Source organism: Acanthochromis polyacanthus, chromosome 21 (genome assembly GCF_021347895.1).
Source record: "Acanthochromis polyacanthus isolate Apoly-LR-REF ecotype Palm Island chromosome 21, KAUST_Apoly_ChrSc, whole genome shotgun sequence".
Lineage (NCBI taxonomy): Eukaryota > Metazoa > Chordata > Actinopteri > Pomacentridae > Acanthochromis > Acanthochromis polyacanthus.
This window is the reverse complement of record NC_067133.1, coordinates 24958222-24982538: the sequence shown is the minus strand read 5'-3', so window position 1 is coordinate 24982538 and position 24317 is coordinate 24958222. Positions and strand designations below refer to the sequence as shown.

Sequence of the window (24317 nt, the reverse complement as noted above, 5' to 3'; positions counted from 1 at the left end):
AAAGGTTTGATGACAGCAACCTTAAAAGCCTGTGGTACATAGCCTGTTACTAGAGAGAGATTAATCAGATCTAACATTGAAGAATTAATTAAAGGTAAAATCTCCTTGAAGAGTCTAGTTGGGATAGGATCTAAAAGACATGTTGATGGTTTGGATGTAGAAACTGTTGAAATTAGTTCAGAGAGACATATAGGAGTGAAGAATTCTAAAGATTCATCAGGTCTAACAGCCAATTCAAAAGCATCTGTGACATTTGTAGGAAGGGCCAGATTAATTTTATCTCTAATCAGAACTATTTTATGCGTAAAGAAGCTCATGAAGTCGTTACTGGTTAAAACTAAAGGAATACAAGGTTCAACAGAGCTCTGACTCTTTGTCAGCCTGGCTACAGTGCTAAAGAGAAACCTAGGGTTGTTCTTGTTCTCATCTATTAAAGATGAATAATAAGTTGTCCGGGCATTATGAAGAGCTTTTTTATAGATTACTAGACTATTTTTCCAAGCCACATACACTACCTCTGAATTAGTGGAATACCACTTTCTTTCCAGCTTTCGGGATGCCTGCTTTAAAGTCCGCAGCTGGGAATTATACCAAGGAGCAAGTCTTCTCTGAGATATAACTTTCTTTTTACAGGTGCAACACTATCAAGAGTTGTACGCAGTGAGGCTGAAGCATTATTAACATAATAATCCACTTCTGTGGGGGTAAAATAATAATATTTGCCTTCTGATTTATCAGTAAATGTTGCTGAAGTAAACAGTGAGGGTATTATTTCCTTAAATTTAGATACTGAATTGTCAGACAAACACCTACTGTAATGATATTTGTTCTCAGCTGCTAAACAATCCTTTACTTTAAATTGAAATGTTATCATAAAATGGTCAGAAAGAAGAGGGTTCTGGGGAAATACTGTTAACTCTTCAATTTCTAAGCCATAAGTCAGGACAAGGTCAAGAGTGTGATTAAAACTATGAGTTGGTTTATTTACATGTTGAGAAAACCCAATTGAGTCTAATAATGAATTAAAAGCTGTTGTAAGGCTGTCACTGTCTACGTCAACATGAATGTTAAAGTCACCCACAATAATAACTTTGTCTGAACTGAGCACTAAGAGAGCAGCTTTGGTTTACTCATGATTGTTAAAAGCACAGTGCACAACACAGCAGCATGCGGCAGCTGGCTGCATGTTCAGCCTCGGCTTCATATTCATGGTTAACGACTCGCAGGAGCTCTCCGTGATCTTTGTGCCTGTCGTTCTTCCAGACCAGACACCCATGGTGGAGGTATTTTTTAAGAAAGCTAATATTATGGTGTGCTCCATACAAATTATTGACATTTTCTCTTCTGCTGCCTCTTCCAGGAGGTGTCCACTGAGCTGAGGCCTCGTCTCTGTGTGATCCAGCGAGGCCCCAGCGGATATGGCTTCAACCTGCACAGTGAGCGGGCGCGGCCGGGGCAGTACATCCGAGCTGTGGATGAAGACTCTCCAGCAGAGAGGGAAGGCCTGCAGCCCAAAGACAGGATAGTGCAGGTACTTTCATAACACTATGAGAGGCTGTAATTGTTCATGGTGTATAATGAGGGACATTATTTAGCTTAATAATAACTCTTACTTTCAGACCATTTTCCAGTTGGGAAACAACATGCACAGTGTATTAGTAGCTACAGCAGACAAAATACAAAATAACATCTCCCTGGACCGATGAATTTGAAAAACCAGGACAAGTGGTACAGAAGCTACCCTTTTTTGTGAAGGTTTAGATTTGAACTGAAAGACAGGCAAACGTAAATTTACACGTGTCTATTAATATAAATGTTCATACTTTTCCTGCAGTTTTTTTTAATTGAAATAATTTACAATTAGATGCTCAGCTGACTTTTAGCTAATCAGTTTTCTAAAAAGATTCCCAGAAGAAGTTCCCCTATACAGAAAGTGGAAAAATACAATATTCTTGACCTTTTTTTTCTCTTTTCACAGTCAATGAGTATTTATCAGACAGGTTCACAAATTAAATATTTGTCTGTTGGGATCAAAACATTATCTGCCAATCTGGAAGCTCCTTGAACAATATGGCATAAAAAGTACCATCACATTTATGTGAAAATAATTTTACCCCAAAATATCCCCGCTGCAAGTGTATCCTGATTAGTCTGCCGTACTTCCGCTCTAGACAGCCTCTAGTGATTTTCTTTACTTGGGTAAAAATAGAGAATAATGGCGTGGCGTCTAATCAGGGCTCCTGCAAAGTTAAAATAGGAAGTCTTTATTGTCTCTGTTCATGCCTGTCTTGTAATGCAATTATTAATTTTACAGGTACAAAGTATGAAGTAATCAAGTAATAATGATGTAAACAAAGATTGTTAAAATCTGTGCATACATTGTTTTCATTATTGACGTCTGTAGCCAAATATCATGTGAGAAAAAATAGACTGATACCTAATTTAACTGATACAAAGTTCTATGTACTAAGTAAATCATATCCACTTGATAAAACTTAGAGACAAGCAAGTAGTCCACCTTTAATTGATTGATTGAACTAATTAGAAACAATGCAGCACATCTGAGGGTTTAAGCTTTCATGTCAGTGGTTTTACAGATTCATGCACTTTTAATGCTCCATTATGTTACAGAGTGAATATTGAACCAATGCCTGACTGTGAAACACTGTAATAGACTACACCTGACTTAAAAACCCTCATAGTTTTACAAACAGCCCTGCAAACCCAACAGCTAACTGGATGAGTTGCTAGTTTCAGTGCAGGGAGCCAACGATGCTGCTTAAGAAACACAGGAAAAGCACTCAGGGAGCGCAGTGCTGCACAAAGGCTATACATTCCCCCATACTGCTTTGTCAGCAATGCAGCGTTTTTTGTAGCAATGCAGCATTTGTTTAATAGTAATGGATGATCAGAAATCTCAGCTACATAGAATGTGGCCATTTAATATAGATGTACCCACAAACAAAAGTACCTTGTGCTGAGAACAGTCAAGTGTTATGCATGTGTACGTTATGTACAGATACCGAAATATGACCTAAATATGTAGCGGGTGGCGGGAATTGATGTACCTCGGAAAGACACCAACAATTTAATGAATTGTATCATTTCTGATAAGTCTGCAGCAGTAGATTTGTAGTATGATCGCGATCATGTGATCATCAGCAGGCAGCTAGTGTTCACTTGTTGTCATAGTTACACCCTGCTGCTATCTTGCAATGGGAAATCCTTAACAAATCAGTGGATCCAGACCATAAGCCGCGTCACTGCCAAAATCTAATTATGTGGTCCTTGTGTCATTTCTGACATTCCTGAAAAGTTTCATCCAAATCCGTCAGTTCATTTTTGAGTAATGCTGCAAACAAACAGACAGACAAACCAACATGGATTGTCACATGCCTCTGCCACGTTCCTTGACGGAGTAAAAATATGAAAATAGACAAATCTCTCTTATCCAGTCTAGCTTTGTTGTACCTGAAGAGTTCATTTGCAAAAGCAGATAACTCTGTTTTGATAAATTTTCAGAAAACATTATTTTATTGTTTACTTGAGATAATATCAATGAAACTGAAGTTAAGTAGATTTGACTCAGTAGAAACATACATGACAAAATAGAGAAAAATAAATTATTAGTGTTATTATTATTATTATCTCAAGTGAACAATAAAATAATGAGTTTTCTGAAAACGGAGATACCTGTTTTTGTAAATGAACTCTTCATTTCTTTAAATCAAGCTAAGCAAAGGATGCAGCTTCAGTGTCCATTCACAATTGTGATGAGTGGAATTGTTTTGGTAGCACTGTCATTAAAAAAGATTATCAGTGGACAAAATTAGAAGGGAATGATTTACTGTACAATCCAAATCTTCAGTAAAGCTTGAAATGTTCCACTTTAGTAAAGTGAATTTTGAACCCACAGATAGTGAAGTGGGAGAACAAAGGCTTCTACCTGCAGCCTACATCCAGTGAGTCAGACTAAAATCAATCTTTCTTTGGCTTCTGACTCATAAAAGTCATTGCTGCATCCAATAGTAATAGAAAAGTGATCTGCATTGCATTGCTTTTTAATGGGGAATTCTTTATTTTCCATAAAATCAGTCATTGTCTGCCACTAGTTAGCTAATAAAAACAATCTAGGGCCTCCAAGGCAACCAGCCTACACTAGAACAGAGTAGAGCTTCACTAATCTGTAAAATAGTCATTTAGATTTTTAATCCAGTTTCACAGACAGTGTTAAATCTGAAACTTGATTTTTTTCCAAATCTCATCCGTAATGACTTACAGTCCAGCAAGTTTTAAATAAATACTGTTCTCAGAGGTGAAGAAAAGTAGTTTCACAAAGTTAACTGTGAGTTAAGAGGAATATAATGTGAACAACACACATAACAGCCTCTGTGTGGGGTCTTAAATCCGTCAGGGAGCTCGGCAGTAACAGCCTCACACTGGGGTCATCGACTTCTTAACTGCTCTGAGTTCAGCTCAGGAAATCTCTTTTTCTTTTTTATATTGTTTACCAGTCTGCAGAGATTGTGTGTGTGTGTGTGTGTGTGTGTGTGTGTGTGTGTGTGTGTGTGTGTGTGTGTGTGTGTGTGTGTGTGTAAGAGTTTGTATAAGCAAAAAATATCACTCAATATGCTGTCATAAAAACAATGACATTGCTAAAGTATTAAAGAAAAAAATTAAAAAGCAAAAAATACTATTTATTGTCTGGAATGAAGATATGAATAAGATGATAAAAGGAGCAACAGAATGGAAACAAAAAGAAGACAAACAATTAATTGTGTTGTGTTTGTGAATGTGCCACGTCTATAATAGGTTGTGTCAAGATAATTGCCATATTCAGTGATGTTTTAATTATGTGTCACTCAACTTCTGACATGCAGTCAGTCATTACGTTCCTCCACTAATAGAATCGTTTCCTTTTTGCTGTCGTCTTGCAGTCTAAAAGTTCTGAATAAAAAAATCAAACATTTCAAAGTGTTTTTCTCTTATACCATTGAGTTTGACACATTTGAACTATCATTCAAAAGTTTGGGGTCACTTAGAAATGTCCTTATCTTTGGAAGAAAAGCTTTTTTTTTCAACGAAGATAACATTAAATTAATCAGAACTACAGTCTAGACATTGTTAATGTGGTAAATGACTATTCTAGCTGGAAACGGTTGATTTTTAATGGAATATCTACATTGAGGTACAGAAGAACATTTCCAGCAACCATCACTCCTGTGTTCTAATGCTACATTGTGTTAGCTAATAGTGTTGAAATACTAACTGATGATTAGAAAACCCTTGTGCAATTATGTTGGCACATGAATAAAAGTGTGATTTTTCATGGAAAGCATGAAATTTCCTGGGTGACCCTAAACATTTGAATGGTAGTGTGAAAACAGGGAGTAATGTGCAAGATCTCTAAGTTAGATATATCGTATATCTAGCTTTGGACGAAGCTTTCTCAATTGCATTAATATAAAGACAGCAGAGAGGAATTATCTCTGCATACTGAGAATTATCCATCTTTAGAAGAGAAGAATGTAACTATAATTTGGTCTGATGAGAAACAAAACTTCATCAAAATTTTCAGGTCTAAACAAAAGTGAGAAGTATGGAGCAGAGACAAAAAATAAAACTGTAAAATCCCTACAGCACATGAATAAAAGTGTGAGTTTTCATGGAAAACATAAAATTGCTTGGGTGACCCCAAACTTTTGAACAGTAGTGTATTTGCATCTCTGATAATAAAGAGATATTTTGACAATTTGTTCTGAATTTTGTTGTTGATTCCTGCAAAGTTCCAGTTACGCATCTTTTATTAATGTCATGATGTTGTTGACTCTGATTTGCAGCGATGGTATGAGATTGTTATCTAATCAGAAAGTCTCAGGACCAGCTGACAAAAGGGACTTTTTGGTGTTACAGCTTAAGGGTTTGTAATTTCTCAAATCTCAATGTCTTGGATGTTTGATTTGAGATGGAATCACAATTTAACCTTAATAATCAGTGGATAGCAGCCTTATTCTGCCCTGAATGCTTTGGTTGATGTTTTTCTTTGGGTGTTTATTATAGACCTGCAGAATATAGACCACTATGTGATGCTTCTGAAGTCCTAATCGCTTGGGTTTAATTATGCTGTCAGATATTTTAGTCCAAACTCTAACTGGTATGTCTGTCTTGTTAAAATGTTTTCCTAATTGCATAAAATGTTCTGCTTGCTTTTTGTTTCGCTACATTCACTGTCAACATTTGCACATGTGTCTAAATGCAAAAACAAATAAGATTACATGCGCAGGAGAAGAAAGCCACCGACACGCAATGAACATCTCTGACTCATTCAGTGTAATACTTTTTATAACATGGTGAAATCAGTGTTGCTTTGTCCTCCACCTCCTCTCCCTCCCCGACAGAAAGTGAACAGACAGCATAAGAAACAGAGTAAAATGAAGGAGCAGAAAGAAAAGAAAATACAGAAGGATTAGAGGGACTGCAGGGTCCTTGTGGGAGCCTAGAAAGGGGTTTCCAGTCCCTGAGAGGGCCTCAGACGTTCACACCACCCACTGAGGAGCGGGGCTTTGTGAGGAGCGGACAGCCATTGTTACTGCTGTTACTGGCCGGGCAGCTATTGTCCAGCTTCCTCTGTAGGACTGGCTTAGACGTGCAGGTCCACCCTATGACCTAAACACACACACACAGACCCTTTGAGACATTTCTCACATGCTTTCCCATGGAGATTTTACACTAGAACACTCAGCTGGCCTCAGTAGAGCCACCTGACAGAGTTAAATGGCAGCAGTTGTAAATATGAGGAGTAATGAAAAGGGCCGTTGAGGACTTTGTGAAGATTGTTTTGCAAGTTGTTGAAAGTATGCGAGCGTGCGTTTGTGTGTGGACACACAGGATTTCCTCCCCCGGAGCCTCTGGCAGACAAAGTGATAATATTGAGAAAGAAACCCTGACAGTGATAAAAACAGTTTGCTCACTCCCGTGTGGGAACAAAGACAGACAGCCCAGAAAGAGAAACAATAGTGACTGAAGGATTTCCAGTCATGCCGCACAGTTTAAACGATGTAAAAAATAATATGTTCTCCTCCCTTCTCAGGTGAACGACGTGTCAGTGGAGGGGAAGACGCATTCAGAAGTAGTTGCTGCCATTAAAGCTGGCGGTCATGAGACCCGGCTGCTGGTGGTCAACCCGGAAACAGACGCCTTCTTCAAGAGGTGCCGAGTGACCCCCACCTCCCAACATCTGACCGGTGAGAGGATGAATTCAGCCTCTACTGTGAGGGATGGAGTGAATGACTGCAATTAGGCTGTAAAGTTTCACTCCGGGTTCATGGTCAGTCAGTGTTCACAGACACGTTAGAGACACCAGATGTACCCTCATCTCCAGTAAACAGCAGTAAATTAAAAGTCAGTCACACACATTCTTGGCTCTGCTTTACCCTCTCCTCCTTTATTTCTTTCTGTCTTTCTTTCTCTTGCTCTATTTCTGCTTTCTTTCTCTGCCAAGGATCACAGACAGACACAGAGAGCCACTTCCTGCCCCCCTCTTCATCCTAATATTGATGCCCTGTAGGGGAAAGTTAATCTTTTAGACATAAATAGAGCACATCAGAGTCAGACTGCACTGACTGAATGTATTGTTTTTAAGGTTTAAAGGCTTAGCAGTGGAGCTCTCTCACTAAAGTTTTGCACTGAAATTTGATACTTAAAAACAACTATAAATGCAAAAGTTACAAGATGCATCTGAAAGTGCCGGGAAGGGGACGTGGTTTTATTTAGTTTTTGATTGATGAAGGGAATATCAGATGGCATTTAACCCTCTGAACTCTGGGATTAAAAGGCTTGTTGTCTTTAAAAAATGGCCAAAATTACACCATTTATCAGAGCTCAAAACTGTCAAAACAGAAAGAATCATCAAATCGTTAGCTTTTCCATCAGGGAAATGAACCACATATAAGCTTAAATTCACTTTTTTTTCTACATTATCAGTCAGAATTTGGACACACCCTCTCATTCAGTGGTTTTTATTTAGTTGTTTTCTACATTGTAGATTAATACTGAAGACATCAAACTATAAAAGAATACATATGGAATTATGTTGTAAACAGAAAAGTAATTATCTTCAATATTAATCTACAATATAGAAAATAATACAAACAAATTGAGGCATTGAATGAGAATGTGTCCAGACTTTTGACTGCTAGTGTATATGTCTTGTTTTAAAGTTTTGCTAAAACGCATTGTTTACACTAACTTCATTCTATAAAAACAAATAGTTCTGCATTCCTCAACTGTGAAGATATTAATGACTCAGCTGCAATCAACAGTTACATGCCGAAAATTCAGGGAATTTTCAGCACAACTTGGTTAAACTGCAGGCTGTGTTGACACAAAGTAGATACTGTAGTAGACAGATATGGACATACATTGTATGGTATGGATATACGTTTTTCCAGTGTTGTGGGAAAAAATATTGCACATGTTGATTCCTGGTTCAATTGTTGCAGAATAAATAATCAAAGGAAATCAACTTTACTTTTTTTCTTAGCTTTATATCGGCTAAATGGCATAATAACTATATTCTCTCTATTTCTAGCCATGGTTGTGCTGTTTCCGTAGAGACGCAGGACCTTGTACTGCTGTGAAAAATAGTCTCACAGTGACTAAAAATGCCCAGAAACTGCCTGGAGTTCAGAGGGTTAAGTCTCATCCTGGTGTCCCTGCTGAGGCCCCCAGGGGGAGCCCTCATACAGCCTCTGATCAGGCTGGCCCCCTCACCATGCAGCAGGTGGTCCTCAGGGATGTGGGGGTTTGGTGGAGCGTCTGAGCACCAAGAGACTCCTCATATAGACACGATTCTGCCATCTGTTGGCATGGCAACAACAGGGGCATGAACGGAGGAAGCTGTATCCGTGTCAAAGTGGGAATAAGGAAATTTATTCACTAATTATACTTGTTTATGGTCCATAATGTTTTTCCAAGTAATTTTAATGAATTAACTGAACAGTGATGAAAGAAATTTCCATATAATTCAGTTCCAAATGTAAAAATACTCAATTAAATAAAGAATGTATTAAAAATCACAACTAAGTAAAATTACATAAATATTGTCTTCAAAATGCAGCCAAAGTATCTGCAGGTTGAGCAGTAAAATTGCTGCTGTTGCTGATATACAGCACTTGGATATATGACATTACTGCATTGGAAGTAGCGATACATCGTTGTGTAGCGGCAACGCGAATATTAATGAGGACTGCAAATAAAGTTTATGACTGATTAAAACTGTCAAACAACAGAAAAAAATACCCGTATAATTTTCCACTAGTCAAAATGAGGTCTTAAGATAACTTGGTTTGTCTAATCAGAAGTCAAAAATGCAAAAATGCTCAGTTTATTATCATATATCACAAAAAAAATCCATCAAATATTTGGTATTTTTCTTTTAAAAAGACCAAAAGGATTATTGTATCATTAGAAAAGTTTCTAATTAATAAGTCTAGCTGTCTCCTAATGGTCACAAGATAAGCTTGAAGGACCTTGAGATTAGTAATTGGTCAGAAAAAACACATTTAGATTCTGATACACAAATCTGTAATGTAGCTGCACTTTCGCCTTGCAACTAGAAGATCCCTGGTTCACGTTCAAGCTTTCCCAGGATCTTTCTGCATGGAGTTTGCATGTTCTCTCTGTGCATGCGTGGGTTTTCTCCAAGTGCTCCAACTTCCTCCCACGGTCCAAGAGTATGCTGAGGTTAATTTATTACTCTAAATTGCCCGGTGTGAATGCAATTGTGTTTATTTGTCTCTATGTAACCCTGTGATAGACTGTCCAGGGTGTCCCTTGTCTTGGAGCTGATAAAGATCTCAAACGTGACAAGAGCTTTCACATCAGCGTTTCAGTGTTTTTATGTGAAATCCTAATCTCTCTAGTCATTAGAGCTGGTAGATAACTGCAGTGCTGTCTAAAGCACATACAGTGTGTACCTACAAGCACAGTACTAATGGCTGTAACAGTAAAAACATGAAGTAGTGCGAAATGAAAACCATTTCCAAATTCTACTTAAATACACACTACCTTTCAAAAATTTTAGGTCACCCAGACAATTTCATGTTTTCCATGAAAACTCATACTTTTATTCATATGCTAACATATTTGCACAATCATCAATTTGCCAATCAACACCATTAGCTAACACAATGTAGCATTAGAACACAGGAGTGATGGTTGCTGGAAATGTTCCTCTGTACCTCTATGTAGATATTCCATTAAAATCAGCCATTTCCATCTAGAATAGTCATTCACTACATTAATAATGTCTAGACTGCATTTCTGATTAATTTCATGTTATCTTCTTTGAAAAAACTGCTTTTCTTTCAAAAATAAAGACATTTCTAAGTGACCCCAAACTTTGAATGGTAGTGTAGCTCTTGATCAACTGTAGTTAGCTTTTTCCTCCACTGTAGTTGAATGCACTGACTCTTTTAACCAGCAGTGTTTGAGTCCAGGATTAAAAATATTAACGCTCTACAGGGGAGATTCCACTGAGGAGTTTCCCAGGTAACTGCCTGCACTTCACATGCTGCCCACTCACAGGACACCTGCCCACATTGACTTTTCACATCCACACACACACACACAGCATCTCTGCGATCAGCCAGGCCGGCCAGAACCTTTGTTTGGTTTCCAAGGTGCTCTCTCCAAGTGGCCTCTCAGCCTAGAGCTGGAGCTGTATTAGGACCTGGAGAGGCTCCTCTCAGAGTCAGGGGACACAAACACAACAAAGAACCAAGGACTCACAGCTCAAATTAACTCTGAAGGACCAGCTGATATCTGCAATAATTAGCTCAGAACACTTTTTTGGCTGTGCAGAGGATCAGAGGGATGGAAGGTAAGCTGCAGGCACCGCATCTCTAAATGTGGTTTAATATCGCTTGTAGTTATATGAGAATGTCAGTGCATTTCTATGACAAACAAGACGGAAAAATGTTCCACTTTGGATATTTGAATGGTTTGTTGGAGGAGGAGGGGGAGGTAGAGTGGACCGGGAGCTTCTCATAGAAGATGACCCACATATGCATAATAGATAGTGTGCTCATACCTGTGCTATGTAACAGAGTAGGTGATGGTGGAATGAAAGGTGAGCTGCAGGAAGACTCTTGATCTAGCAGAGGGGATCTCTCTGCTCCAGTGGTGCCTCGCTGGGACTGAAGGACATAAAGTACCATGATGACAATAGGACCAGTGAGACAGTGAGGAAGAAAGGCAGGGAGAGCTGTATATCTGGAGACCATGAGTGATTGTTGTGTGATTTCCTTGTCGACAGGTCCGCTACCAGAGCCTGTCATTAACGGAGGGATGGAGGAGAAGGTAAGACTCACCAGCAGCAGCAGCAGGTCTGTCAGTCTGAGGGACACTTGAAGGTCTGCAGGACATCATTTGGTTTGAAAATCTGCTCCAGAGCAAAGCCAAAAGTAGGACTTGAACTTTGAAGCGAGGAGAGATTTGTCAGTCTCCCGCAGAGGCCACTTCCTCCTTTGCCGAAGCAGCACTGATAGCTCAGTCTTTAAAAGTTCTGCCCTGCAGCTCCTCGTGTGGCGCAGACGTACAACCCAGCAGGGGTCTTATTTTTTTCAGGTGTGGTATGCCACATCAGAGTTAATAATCACAGACGTGTACTGAACACACTTTCCTGTCATTGTCTAAACCTTCTGGTGCTCATTGTGTGGCGCTGCGTAGAAAACTCCACCCAGCTCCATTAACTTTTGAATTATTTGACACAGAGTTTACACAGAAATAGTTGATAGTGTAGCGTGTAGTAATTGGCGTATTAAAATGGAGCAGCTTCATGATAATCCTGCTGAGGGATTTGAATTTAATCCCAACGAGACACAACACCTTCCAGAAGGAGTAAAGGAGCAGTTTGGCATATTGAGTAAATACTTTCTGGTGGAGAGTTAGGTTCGTGTCTGAAAGAAAGTTCTCATTGTTAGTTGTATCACAGGAATGCTTTCTAAAAGGCCTCTCAGGTTACTGGAGTGTCTCGTTCCCATGTGAATACTTTTATGTAAATCAGTGTTGATGGGTCGAGATAATGGCAGCCTGGATGTGGACAAACTAAAAGAAAGTACTGTGTTTACGGTGCGTGTCAGCCTCGCTCTTGGGCACCCGGCCAGATATGCAAAGTGAAGCCTGACCCGGACTTCCCGTTACTTGTGGAACTGTATGTGCAGCAGCAGAGTTACATGTTCCACGTATTGTTGCGTAACAAGCGCAAAAGGTTGGAGGAGCGAGAGGTCAGGGAGAAGTCAGGTGGGAGACTGTAGGGAGGGTTAAAAATCTTAACTGCAATCAGGTTTTCAAGGTTTATGTTGGTGATATTGCAATTAATTGAAATTCCTCATCCTGCAACCTTATCAGCTCATTCAAACTGCTGCACGTTGCTGGGGAGAAAAATTAATGAGTGACGAGTAGTTCAGCCAGCAGGAAAAACAAGGAAGAGTTTTGTGAATTTCACGAATCTCTTGCACAACAAAGTTTAGATTCCATGACTTTTTCCACAGATATTCTCCACAAGAAATATCTCTGTTTAGTGATTCCTTGATCATTAAACAGACTTAACTGCAGAAATCTTTAATTTCTCTGGCATTTTTATACCTTTATTTGTGGAGATAGGCAGTAATGGAAGGCATTTTTATGTGTACAGCAAATTTCAACAGCAAGACAGTTCAAAGTGCTTCATACAAAACATAAAATGCAGCAAGACGATGTATAAATGGAACATAAAGCAATATAAAACAGACATTTCAGCACAATTAAGAATTATATAGTGAATAAAAATTAGATAGAAAATAATTAGTGCAAATAAAATATTCAAGAGCCTAAGGTTTGGTTTAATGAAAGGCAGAAACAAACAGAAAAGTCTTCAGGCTTTATTCGAAAGAACTGAGGGTTCCAGAAGACCTACAGTTTTCTGGAAGTTTGTTCCAAATCAGTGGTGCATAAAAACTGATAGCTGCCAGAATGTAGACCTGGGAGGTCTGGATGGTTCAACAGCAGATCACACATATATTTTGCTTCAGAAACATTAAATACAAAATCAAATCAGAAACTCACTGTTGAACTGAAGCCAGCTGAAGACATGTTTAACAGTAAAAAACCCTCCATCAGATTTTATTTCTACTTTTTTTAACAATCTTTCTTTGTGAAGCTCAATATATGTCTGAAAGGCTGGTTTGAAAACAGTTAAGCTATAAATGCCACTTCATAGGTCTTTCTAAGTGAAGTACACTTAAGCTTAATAGGAAAAAAGCAACTTAAATACAAGTCTGCCCCCTTGTGGTGAAGTCTGCAGCTGCATGAAGGCCAGATCAGGCTCATAGTAATGAAGTAAAGGAAGTGATGCTGATAAGTTTGTCTCTGCAGGTGAATGGTAGAGTGGCCAAAGAGGCGGAGAGGGACTCGAAGCTGTCCGTTAGTCCGTCTCCATCCAACGCCTCGTCCAACGCCTCGCTCACAACCCCGCCAGCAAACACCCCTCCTGAGGTACGACGCACAAAATACACCACAGCAGCATGTTCTCACCGAAATCTGTTCTCTATCACCATCTTTTTGTCCTTGTTTCTTCAGGGTCCAATCACAGATGCCATCCCAGCTCTCAATATGACCCTGCAGCAGGTCAAAGAGCTCGCCCACCAGAAACGCTCCAACAAGAGAGCCCCGCCAATGGACTGGACCAAGAAAAATGAACTCTTCAGCAACCTATAGGGCTCCTCACTTCACCTGGCACACATACACACACACACACACACACACACACACACTTTTATTTTGTAGGGATGCTTACCAGAAGACATCAAAAAGATCATTTTGTTAATCACCATGACAACGAAAGAGAATTTTAACTAAAGGCGCCAGACAAGCCATTGTGTAAAATATATCATTTTTCTTCTATTATTATTGTTGTTACTCCACGTGTTATTATAACCCAGATATTAAACGGTATAATGTGCTACTAACATGAAAGATACATTTGCCAATGAAAGAGAACTGGACCGTGTTGAAAATGTGAAAGGTCGGTCTTTTTTAAAAGTTTATACTAACATTTAAAACACTGAAGTGTCTTCTGTTAGAGCAACAACATTAAAAAAAAGACAGCCAGACAATCAATTCCTTTATCTCTATTTTGCTTTATGATCAGTTTTTCATGATTAAACAGCTGACAGAAGAGTTAAAATCACTTTCATTGCTTTTATTTCATTTGTGTAGTAATCTTCTCTTATTAACTTTTTGAGAAATATCACATTAGAGCTCTATTTGTTGTACTTTTGAAGAATCATATGATTCCAAAATAAAGGATGTCGCTTCCTTTATAAACTGATTTCTAATATGAATCTCTGATCTCTGTTTTGGGAAATACTTGCTGATGGCTTTAAACTGGAAATAACTGTATTTTAATGTATGTATATATATATAAATATATATCATATACCATGTATATTTTTACACTTTTGACATAAATTCATCTCTGAAACGAAGGTTAAATCCCGTGCTGCCACTCATCCGCGCTTTGTCTGGTCCACACTTTATTGAATGTGAACTACAGTATATTGTGACTAACTTATCCCACCTTTTATCAGCTGTCATTGCTGCTGTGAATGGCTCCTCAGTTCACATATTTAGAATATTGAATATTTTTATTGCTCCAACAGAAATGAAAATTTATGAGATTTTTACATGTTTCTGTTGATGTCTTAAAAACGATAACTGTGTAACTTTTAGATCACCAGAAGGAATGTCTGTGCTTGGGTAGATTGTATGCATTTGTCCAGTATTGACAACAGTGATCATTTTAAAACCAAATGGCTGAATCTATGAAGAGTTTTTTGTAGTTACTGTTAGCAGTAAACATTTTATTTACTGTAATGTCAGTCTTGAGCATTATCCTGTTATTTGAGAATTAATAAAACTATTCTCCAGTGCTCGCATGGTGTCTTCTGTGCAATATACACTCACCGGCCACTTTATTAGGTACACCTGTTCAATTGCTTGTTAATATAAATAGCCAATCAGCCAGTCACATGGCTGCAACTCATTTAGGCATGTAAACGTGATCAAGACAACTTGCTGAAGTTCCAACCGAGCATCAAAATGGAGAAGAAAGGGAATTTAAGTGACTTTGAACGTGGCATGCTTGTTGGTGCCAAGTGGGCTGGTCCAAGTATTTCACAAACTGCTCATCTACTGAGATTTTCATGAACATCCAGCTCTAGGGTTCACAGAGAATGGTCAGAAAAAGAGAAAATATCCAGTAAGCGGTAGTTGTGTGGGCCAAAATGCCTTGTTGATGTGTGAGGTCAGAGGAGAATGGGCAGACTGGTTGGGGATGACAGAAATTCAAAGGTAACTCAAATAACCACTGGTTACAACCAAGGAAGGCAGAATAACATCTCTGAATGCACACCTGTGAAGAAGATGGGCTACAGCAGCAGACTCCTGTCAACTAAGAAGAGGAAGCTGAGCTACAATTGGCACAGGTTCACCAAAACTGAGCAATAGAAGATTGGAAAAACGTTGCCTGCTCTGATGAATCTTCACTTCAGCTGTGACATTCAAATGGTCAGAACAAATAATGTCTTAAGTGTAACCCACCAAGCAACAGCATGAGTTTGATATCATTCACATTTTTGTGTAAGTGAACGCCTGTACTCTGTATTGGACAGAGAACGTCACCAACAGCTTGCGAGCCGTTGTGTGTTTGACCTTCTCCTACTTGCAAGATAATAAATGACTCAAAGACAGATCCAGTCTGATAGAAGCTTTTTTTTCTCACCTTGAGCCTGGTTAAACAGAAAATCCCACAACAACAGTTACCAGATCTCAATCCAATAGAACCTTTGGGCTGCATGGAATGGGAGATTCACATCATGAATCAAATCTGCAGCAGCTGCTTGATACTATCATGTCAGCAGGAACCAAAATCTCTAAGGAATGTTTTCAAAACTTTGTTGAAAGTATGCAATGAAAAATTAACACAGTTCTGAAGGCAAAAGGAGGTCCCACCTTTTTTTTTTAGGTGTACCTAAAAAAGTGGCCAGTGAGTGTACATTCAGGGGTGTAGGGTGTTCTCAGTTTGTTGTTTTAAGTCATGCTTCTATAAATAATGCACTTTGAGAGGAGGAAATAAAGGCATACTACAGTATATATTACTCATCTCTTTGCTTTCTCAACCTCTTATATTCTTTCTGTCAGCCATTTCGTGTCATGCATAACGCTTTGTTGGTTTTGTGGAGTTTGGAGCAGTTCCTGACCACATTTTGTCCTGTTAATAGTACACGGGGAGATGAGGATGAAGCATTGTATTGAGGACATCTTGGCTTGTGACCCACCCTCAGGTTAAATTCACTCCTTAGATGTGTAAATATCTTGATCAGCAACAATAAAACAAGTGACAGATTAAGTGTATGATGTTAAATTACACTGTGATGTTCTGCTGGATAAAATGGTTCCTGGTATTTATGTGGATATTGGTTTGATATACATCCACACACTGCAAAATAGCAACAGCACTAAGTGATGGCAACAGCAAAACAGCACCCCACCAGACCACAAAAACTACTCAAGAAAAGCTCGAGGAACCTGACCAAAAGCCTACAACATTATACCAGCATCCATATTCGCTAAACATTAGACAGCAAGAGAAATCCATATCCAGTAGGTCCTGTTTCCATGCCACAGTGGGGTAGAGCAGTTTTGGTATCTATATATGCAAGGATGGAAAAAGTGTGTTGAAGCTTCAATTGCATTATTAATCAATAATTCACCAAATGAGGAGAATTGTCAAAAAAAAACCAAACATTTGTACTAATGTGTTTGAAATATTAAAGCATTAACCAACATGACAGTTCAATTCAACTTTAGTTATGTAGCACCAATTGACAACAAATGTCATTTCATGAGCTTTAACACTGTAAGGTGAAGAACTTACAAATTTAGAACAGAGAAGCAAACAATCCAGAGTTCTCTTTGGATTTCAACAGTAGGAAGGAACCAAAACACCTCTCCGTTACTGGGAAGAAGTGCCATCATAACTGAGACAGCAAACATCCACTGCAAGAGCTTTGTACTTTACTGTGTGTGCATGTTTCTGCATATGATTTTAAGATAGAGAAGCTACTGTCAAAATCAAACAATGGACCATATGATTATTTGTAGTTACTATTCTGCAGACAACCATCACCCTGTTTCTATGAGTTCCATGGCATTTGACAGCATCTTTCAGCTCATTTCTTTCATTTTTTAGACTTCAACTTTACTATTTTTGATTCACTCAACTAATTTCTATAATTCTACAGTTTAATTTAGCACGTGTTTATGTAAAGCAACATGCATCTGAGAGTAGATACAACACAAGCACAGATCTAGTCAGGAGAAAACAACATGGATAAAAGTCATAGAACCAGTTCAAGTGTGATCCTAGGATGGTGGTGCCTACAAACAGTGTGGATGTAATAGGAAATTTGTATTTATTTATCTTTTTGCTTTCTTACAGTACAAACTACAAAGGTGTTCAGTGAAGAGCTGGGTTTTTGAGAGAGACTCTGCAGATCAGAGTTTGGTAACTTGTTCCACCACCGGGGAACCACAGAGGAGAAGAGTCGAGCTATCGACCCGCCCACTTGTGGTGGTTTCATCAGGAGCGTTTTGTTTGCCAAGCATAGTGAGCAGGAAGAAGTTAGAGGTTTCATTGTAGTTTTAAATGCAGGTGTTAGGGTTTTGAATTGTATATGGTCAGCAACTGGAAGCCGGTGAAGTGGTGACGTGCTCTTTTTAGCTGACTGAAAACCAGATGTGCCGCTGCATTCTGGATCATCTGCAGAAGTTTGACCGTGCATGAGGGGAGGCCTGCCAGTGAGGAGTGGCAGTAGTTGATGCATGACATTACCAGAGCTGAGACCAGGGGTTGTGCCGCATGTTCAGACAGGAAGGGTTTGATCTTCCTGATGTTGTACAGTGATAATCGACAGGACCAAACAACAGAGACCACATGAGCCTTAAAGGTTAGTTCGATCATGACACCCAAGTTTCTGGCAGACTTTGTGGATTTGAGTTAGGTTGATTCATAAATCTGCCATCCTTCAAGTGAATTGTTTATCTAAACATAAACCAAACTGATTCATTCCTTCAACAATTCCCACTCACTGAAGTTTGCTGAACATCCCCATCCAGTTTGACACTTGTGATTCTGTTCTCATAGTATTTTGCTCATCCGTTCTCAGACTGCGTTGATGTTTATTTATCACATGACTGGTACAGTAGCTGGGTGTCAGTGCTGGTCTTCTGTCCTCCAACATGTCACTCTGTCTCCAGCAGCTGTCTCTTACTAATGGCCTCGACCTTTCTCCTCCTCCACTCTCCTTGTAGCTTAGCTGTCATTATCACAGCTCACTGTCACACTCTGTCCGTCTCTGAGGGATCATTAACCTAATTGGACTTGGTGGCATTGATGGACATCAGGGTGAAATGAGGTGAAATGGTGACTAGGTATAGAAATACAATATTAAAGATGATGGTTGTCGTAATTGCTTATTATGAGATCTCTGTCAAAGATACAACAGCAGTGTGATTATTAATAGAAGTGGAAGGATTATGTTCAGAATGACTGTAATAGTCTCAAAGACAGAGATAATGATTCCACTGGAGTAAAGAACATTTTCATATCATGGAAGCAATTAGACACCTTTACTATGCACATAAAAATAGACTGGTCATCTTTAGTAATGCATATACTGTAACTTAACTCTGATGGTAAAATTTACACTAATTACAATAACAGAAAACTTTATGTGTGGCTGGTATATATGCTTTCTTGTGGGGACTGGATTAATGCCACTTAAAAAAGCATAAAATCAGAATCAGCTTTCTGTTTCTGTACCAATTAAACAAACAAGATATTATGCGTTAAATACACATCCTGCTAGGTACGTTTAATCACGTTTGCATAGATCCAGGGTGGCTGTTCTCCTGCTTCCGGTCTCTGTGTTAAGTTTTTAAATATTGATGCATATTAACAAAAAAAAAATACGGGAGCGGTTGTCATTGTGTCATGTAACTCTCAGCTGAAAAGATGTGGAGCATTTGTCCTTGTAATGTTATATATACATTTCTTGCATATACAGTATTTGAAAGCTATTTGGGCATTTGTACTCTCTGAATTTAAATAAAATTTACTTAAACAAATATTAGTAATTATATTATATTATATATTAATAAAATACCTCTGTCAAGTTAGCAGCTGATTTTTGTCAAAACCGAAAAAGCACCTAGCCAGGTAAATGTTTTCACTGTATTATTTCTTATCTTTTTTATTATAAAGAATTATCTCCAAGCCCAAAATAAATTCTATTATTAGAGTCAGTGTTACTCAGACTGACAAAATGCCTTCAGTTCTTCACAGAATATTTGTACAACTTCAACAAAGAACTCAGTTTGTTGCAAACTGCTCAGAGCAGGGGTGTCAAACATACAGCCTGTGGGCCACAACCGGCCCATCAGAGGGTCTCACCCGGACAGCGGGATGACTTTGCAAAGTGTACAAATTACAGAGGTGAAAATGAATCCTTACTGGTTTGGTACAACCCTATTGTTGATGCATTGCCACAACTTTTATGCATCTTTGTATGTATATATTTTATACATTTACAAGGCAGGGGGACAACTTAATCTCTTCCTTAAAAGTTCCCACTAGTTTGTGTGGTGTGATGTGTCAGTTCAGGTATTCAGGGTTACTACACAGATGTGGAAATGAATGTAAATTTAAAATAACTTCTAGATCTTGAAAAGTTGTAAAATGCTACATTGTTCAGTTGCAGATACCTGTGACTAAATGCTTTGTGCCTTTATAGGTACACTATGATCTGTAAGTTGTAATGTATAAATGAATTCAGGCACAACACTGTTAAAATCTCACTTGTTTTTCTATTAAAAACTCAGGTTGTTCATAATGTTTTGGAAAAAATAGTTCATTAAATGTGAACACTTTCAGAATGTACTTTTTTGCACAAAAACTAAGAGAAAAATTTGGAGTTATCATTATTGATAGGATATTTTGTCATGATTTACTGGTCCGGCACCCTTAATACCAAATTGGGCTATATGTGGAACTAAAATGAGTTTGACACCCCTGGTTTAGAGACTCATGTGATTCCTTTGTGAGCTGCAGAAATTCTGTTCAACTGCCACAAGATGTAGTCAGCGGTGGGTCTGATGTAGTTCCTTCAACGGCCACATGAGGCTTCAAAAATGAGTCACCCTCATGTTCAAATGTCTAATTTTACAGCACAAAATACACATGTTTATAGTGTGGTACAAAAACGGTTTTGGTCTCTAAAGCTAATTTCTCTCTTCCTGACAACCACATATTGTTTGAATTTTTATATAACTTACCTGTTTAAATTGAAAGGCTTTAAGTTATTTATAATTAAGAGCATAGCTGCTTTGAGTGACAGCCTTGTAGGTAATGTAGGTGCCTGGTTTTGTTTAGAAAGAAGATGAACTACTGCTATGATTTTGGTCCTGTTGTTTTTTGTTTTTTTTGGTGCTTTTTTTTTCTTTTTTACTGAGATTAAGCTTCTGCATAAGTTTAATAAGTGTGGTTGGTCTCCATATTTTTTTGTAAATATGGGCTCTTCCTTCGGCTCTGTTCTCTTCATCGGTTCCATTTTCCCACGTTGAAATCACTCCGCTCCCAGTCTGACCTTCGTTGATATATCTGCACATGTTCAACAAGCCTGAGCATCTCAGCCAGAATTTATCAGACATCTGCCAACTTCACTCTTCAAGTCGTGTCCTCATCCGCTTCCTTCATCTGGGACGTCACCGGCATCTAACTGCCCGATGAAACATGATAATGTTCCTGTAATAAACTTCATTATCTACTTTAGTATGAGCTCTCCTCATTGAGCTGCCTATTGTGAGACTAATAGAAATGCAACACTAAACAGTCAAAGCACATTTTCAAGAGAAAACAATTGAATTTCCTCATTAGCCATTGATGACTGAGCTTTCTCTTCTCCAGAAACTCCTTGCATACTTTAAACCAGCGTGTTTTCAAGAACACATCTCAGAATGTTTTTTACTGACACTGTCAAATATGCCAAATAAATTATATTATATATATTATAATACCAAACTTGGCATCAATGCAACCCTGCTTTAGGCTGAATGCATATTTTCTCCTCTCACTTGTCATAAATTTCGCATATGGAATGCAAATGTTTCAACACCTCACCAGACCGTTACATCCAGATTTTCATCTTCCAACTTTTACCTCCACTCCCTGAGATTCCCTTCCAAGACAGAGTAACACAACTTCACTCCTCTCCTGCCGCATTAACACCCCACGCTCAAGATAACGATGACGATATGAAGGAGGACAGGGGGCGATGGTGACTCCGATAATTAAGATGATGAAGGGCAGGTGTGGGTCGAGCGCTGGACCTTCACAGCTTAGGTGCAAACATGGCCGGTTGCTAGACAACCGTGTCCACCAGGGGGTCCTTGTAAGGTCTGGAGCTGGGGTGAGACAAGGGGTCGACACAACTCTACCTTCAAACCCCACAGCTGGCTAAAAATAGACCCGGGGTGTGAGTTTGTGTGAAAGCACAGTGGAGAAAATTACAGACAAAAACAAAGCTACATGGAATATGTGAGGAGGAGGATGGAGGAGAAGGTTTGGGGAAAGCGATACAAGGCAGTGAGCAAAAGCAAACTGTGACGCATGAAGCCCAGCAGTGCGTAAGGCTGCTGTAATACGAGCTTTTTCCTATGTGTCTTCTCTGAGAAACCTTCATCCCCTTCTGCCTTACTTTCCTCATGCACACACTCACACTCCTTTTATAAAAATACCCAAGGACAATCCTCACTATTAATAGGAAGTGTTGTCAACTGGCTCTGGAGAAATGGGACCTTCTGTTCAGCTAACTATTTTTGCAGTCCTTTGTGGTTGTGACCCCTTACACTGCCAATTACATCTATTTTCCAGATTTTTAAAGACAGTAAAACACAGTTCCCATGCACTACATACACAAATTACCCTTTTATGGTAGATTTCAACAAAATATATCAAAAACAAACCTGAAAAACTGCATTTTTCTCCTTTACAAAAACAACTAATGCAATCAAGTATTGCAATATTTGATTTTTCTAAAATGGACATGGCCATTGTTTTGTGCCTCAGAGAATAGTTCCAGAGCAGCAGTGATGCACTCAGTGTTATATTATTTACTTGGCTCCTCTTTCAGCACTTGGCTCTTTTGGTTCCAGCTCTGCAGCGGTAATCAAGCTCCGTGCATACTGCAGGTGATTTACAGGCCTCGGGGTCGACATCCACTGGTCCTGCTCCCAGCTATCCCTCAACTCTGACTGCAAACGCAATAAATAAACTGCAATTAAACAATGAAATACAATGGCAATGAGAAGAACCGTGTTTTACAGTTATGTAACTCTTCTGCATGGCACTAACTTTGTGTCATTGCTGTGATTTATTGTCTCATTTCTGATGTCTGGCTACTAAACTCACCAACCTCCTCAGTGTTTATTGTTTTTTTATGCATTGTTTGCCTGTTTTCTCAGCTCTCTTGTTCTCTCTCCTCTTCACCCTCACCCTAACCAGTCGTAACAGATGCCCTCCTTCGCTGTCCCTCGTTCTGCTGAAGGTTTGTTACTGTTAAAAAGGAGTTTGTTCTCCTCGCTTTTGCCAAAGAGCTGCTCCAAGAGAATACTTGGATTTGGAAGTGCCTTAGATGATTTATGTTGTGAACTGATGCAGTTGTTACTTATTTCACACTGATAATTAGCATCTACACACCTTCTTCGAGCTGTTACTGTACCGGAGGAAATTGCTTTAACATGACAAAAATAGTATTTTGTCTCTGTTACTTTAAACAAGATTCACTTGTCATTGTCATAATTTCTGTAATATGCAGACAGACTGTGTTTTTAAGCTCACTGCACCATGAAAAATATCATTTGGCACTAAGAAAAAGAGTCACAAATGTGTGTATAAATCAATTTTTAGTTAAGAAAGAACAAGAGGATACTAGTTGAAGCAAAGAAATATTTAACATGAGCCAGAAGAGAGAAGAAAAATTATTTATGAAGAAAAACTGGTGTATGGGAATGGAAAGAAATGATGCCAGCAGGTAAACCCAATATGATAAAAGCTTCATACACAGAAGGAATTCCAAGTTGCACTTAGGTTGACTTGGGCTTGTCTCAGCATCTTTGTTAACATTCATGAGATGTTTTTTATTGTGTATTTTTTATGCTAGAAGACATATCATGAGTGAAATAAACAGCCAGCATCATGACGGAACAATTCAACCTTGAGACTGCGTACTGATGATAGTCTCAAAAATACGGATTAAGACATTTAAAGTTTTAGACGTAACCAAACCAAAGGAAGTAATCCTCTCAATTTGCAAACTGGGTATTTCTGTATCTTCTTCTGAATCAGTTTCAGACATGCATGGCTCAGTTACTCCAATATTACAACTTGTCATTACGCAGAGCAATTTTGAAGTCTAAGCAGAAGAGAGAGAGGTCTAGAGTAGAGTTACACCTAAGTCATTTAAGGCAGGAAGACACTATTTTCATTGGGGAAAAAATCTTCTAAATTTATAAATTTAAAGTGAGTTTTTAAACAGTTGGGGTTTTAGGGGTATAAAGCCTTTCTTTAGGTGAATTTTAATGTTTCCACCAGACTAATTTTAAAACTAAGACGTCTGCTAAGGTGTCACAAAAATGCCCTTGACGGCTACATTCATGGTATACCAAAGGCTTCAAGCAAATATGTCACACCCTCACACGTTACTGAAGCACACGGAAGACAGGTAATAGAGAAACAGCCCTGCTAATGTGTTTCAGTTTGCATTTTACTATTACGATTTATTATTAATCATTATTTTTCAGGCTAGGACAATTTTTTAGTGATTGTTTTGCAAAAACTGAAACAAATATTATTTTCTAGTTGCAATAAAAAATATATATACTGTGCAATTGATGATGACTGTTGTGGTGTTTCCATGTGTGTTTGCGCACGTGTGTGTGTGTGTGTGTGTGTGTGTGTGTGTGTGTGTGTGTGTGTGTGTGTGTGTGTGTGTGTGTGTGTGTGTGTGTGTGTGTGTGTATACACCAGGAATAGGGTTTGGGTTGGGACAGCACTTAAAGCTTAGCACCATTCCAGCTAAACACCTGTCACACACACACACACATACACACACACACACACACACACACACACACACACACACACACACACACACACA

At 38.7% G+C, this 24317-nt stretch overlaps 1 protein-coding gene and 2 long non-coding RNA genes across 4 annotated transcripts in view; 1 reads left to right on the top strand and 2 right to left on the bottom strand.

Annotated features, from left to right (window-relative positions):
* The window catches only part of LOC110956702 (Na(+)/H(+) exchange regulatory cofactor NHE-RF1-like), a 42784-nt gene extending 27812 nt beyond the window's left edge, over positions 1-14972 (top strand). Inside the window, exons 2-6 of one of the 2 annotated variants that reach the window (XM_022202346.2) lie at positions 1361-1531; positions 7091-7244; positions 11318-11361; positions 13417-13536; positions 13621-14972. In XM_022202346.2, the coding sequence (XP_022058038.2) occupies positions 1361-1531; positions 7091-7244; positions 11318-11361; positions 13417-13536; positions 13621-13758 (627 nt within the window). In that variant the 3' untranslated portion in view covers positions 13759-14972. Of the gene's footprint in view, positions 1-1360; positions 1532-7090; positions 7245-11317; positions 11362-13416 lie in introns of both variants that reach the window. The other variant, XM_051941265.1, reaches the window with a different exon arrangement.
* LOC127531599 (uncharacterized) overlaps positions 1-24317 on the bottom strand; it is a 184302-nt gene that overhangs the window by 9340 nt on the left and 150645 nt on the right. The gene's annotated exons all lie outside the window — the stretch shown is intronic.
* LOC127531598 (uncharacterized) lies at positions 2960-11545 on the bottom strand. Its single transcript, XR_007938734.1, has 3 exons — positions 11373-11545; positions 11093-11198; positions 2960-6666 (listed from the first exon to the last, which is right to left on the bottom strand). It is a non-coding gene; the product is annotated as an uncharacterized LOC127531598 (long non-coding RNA).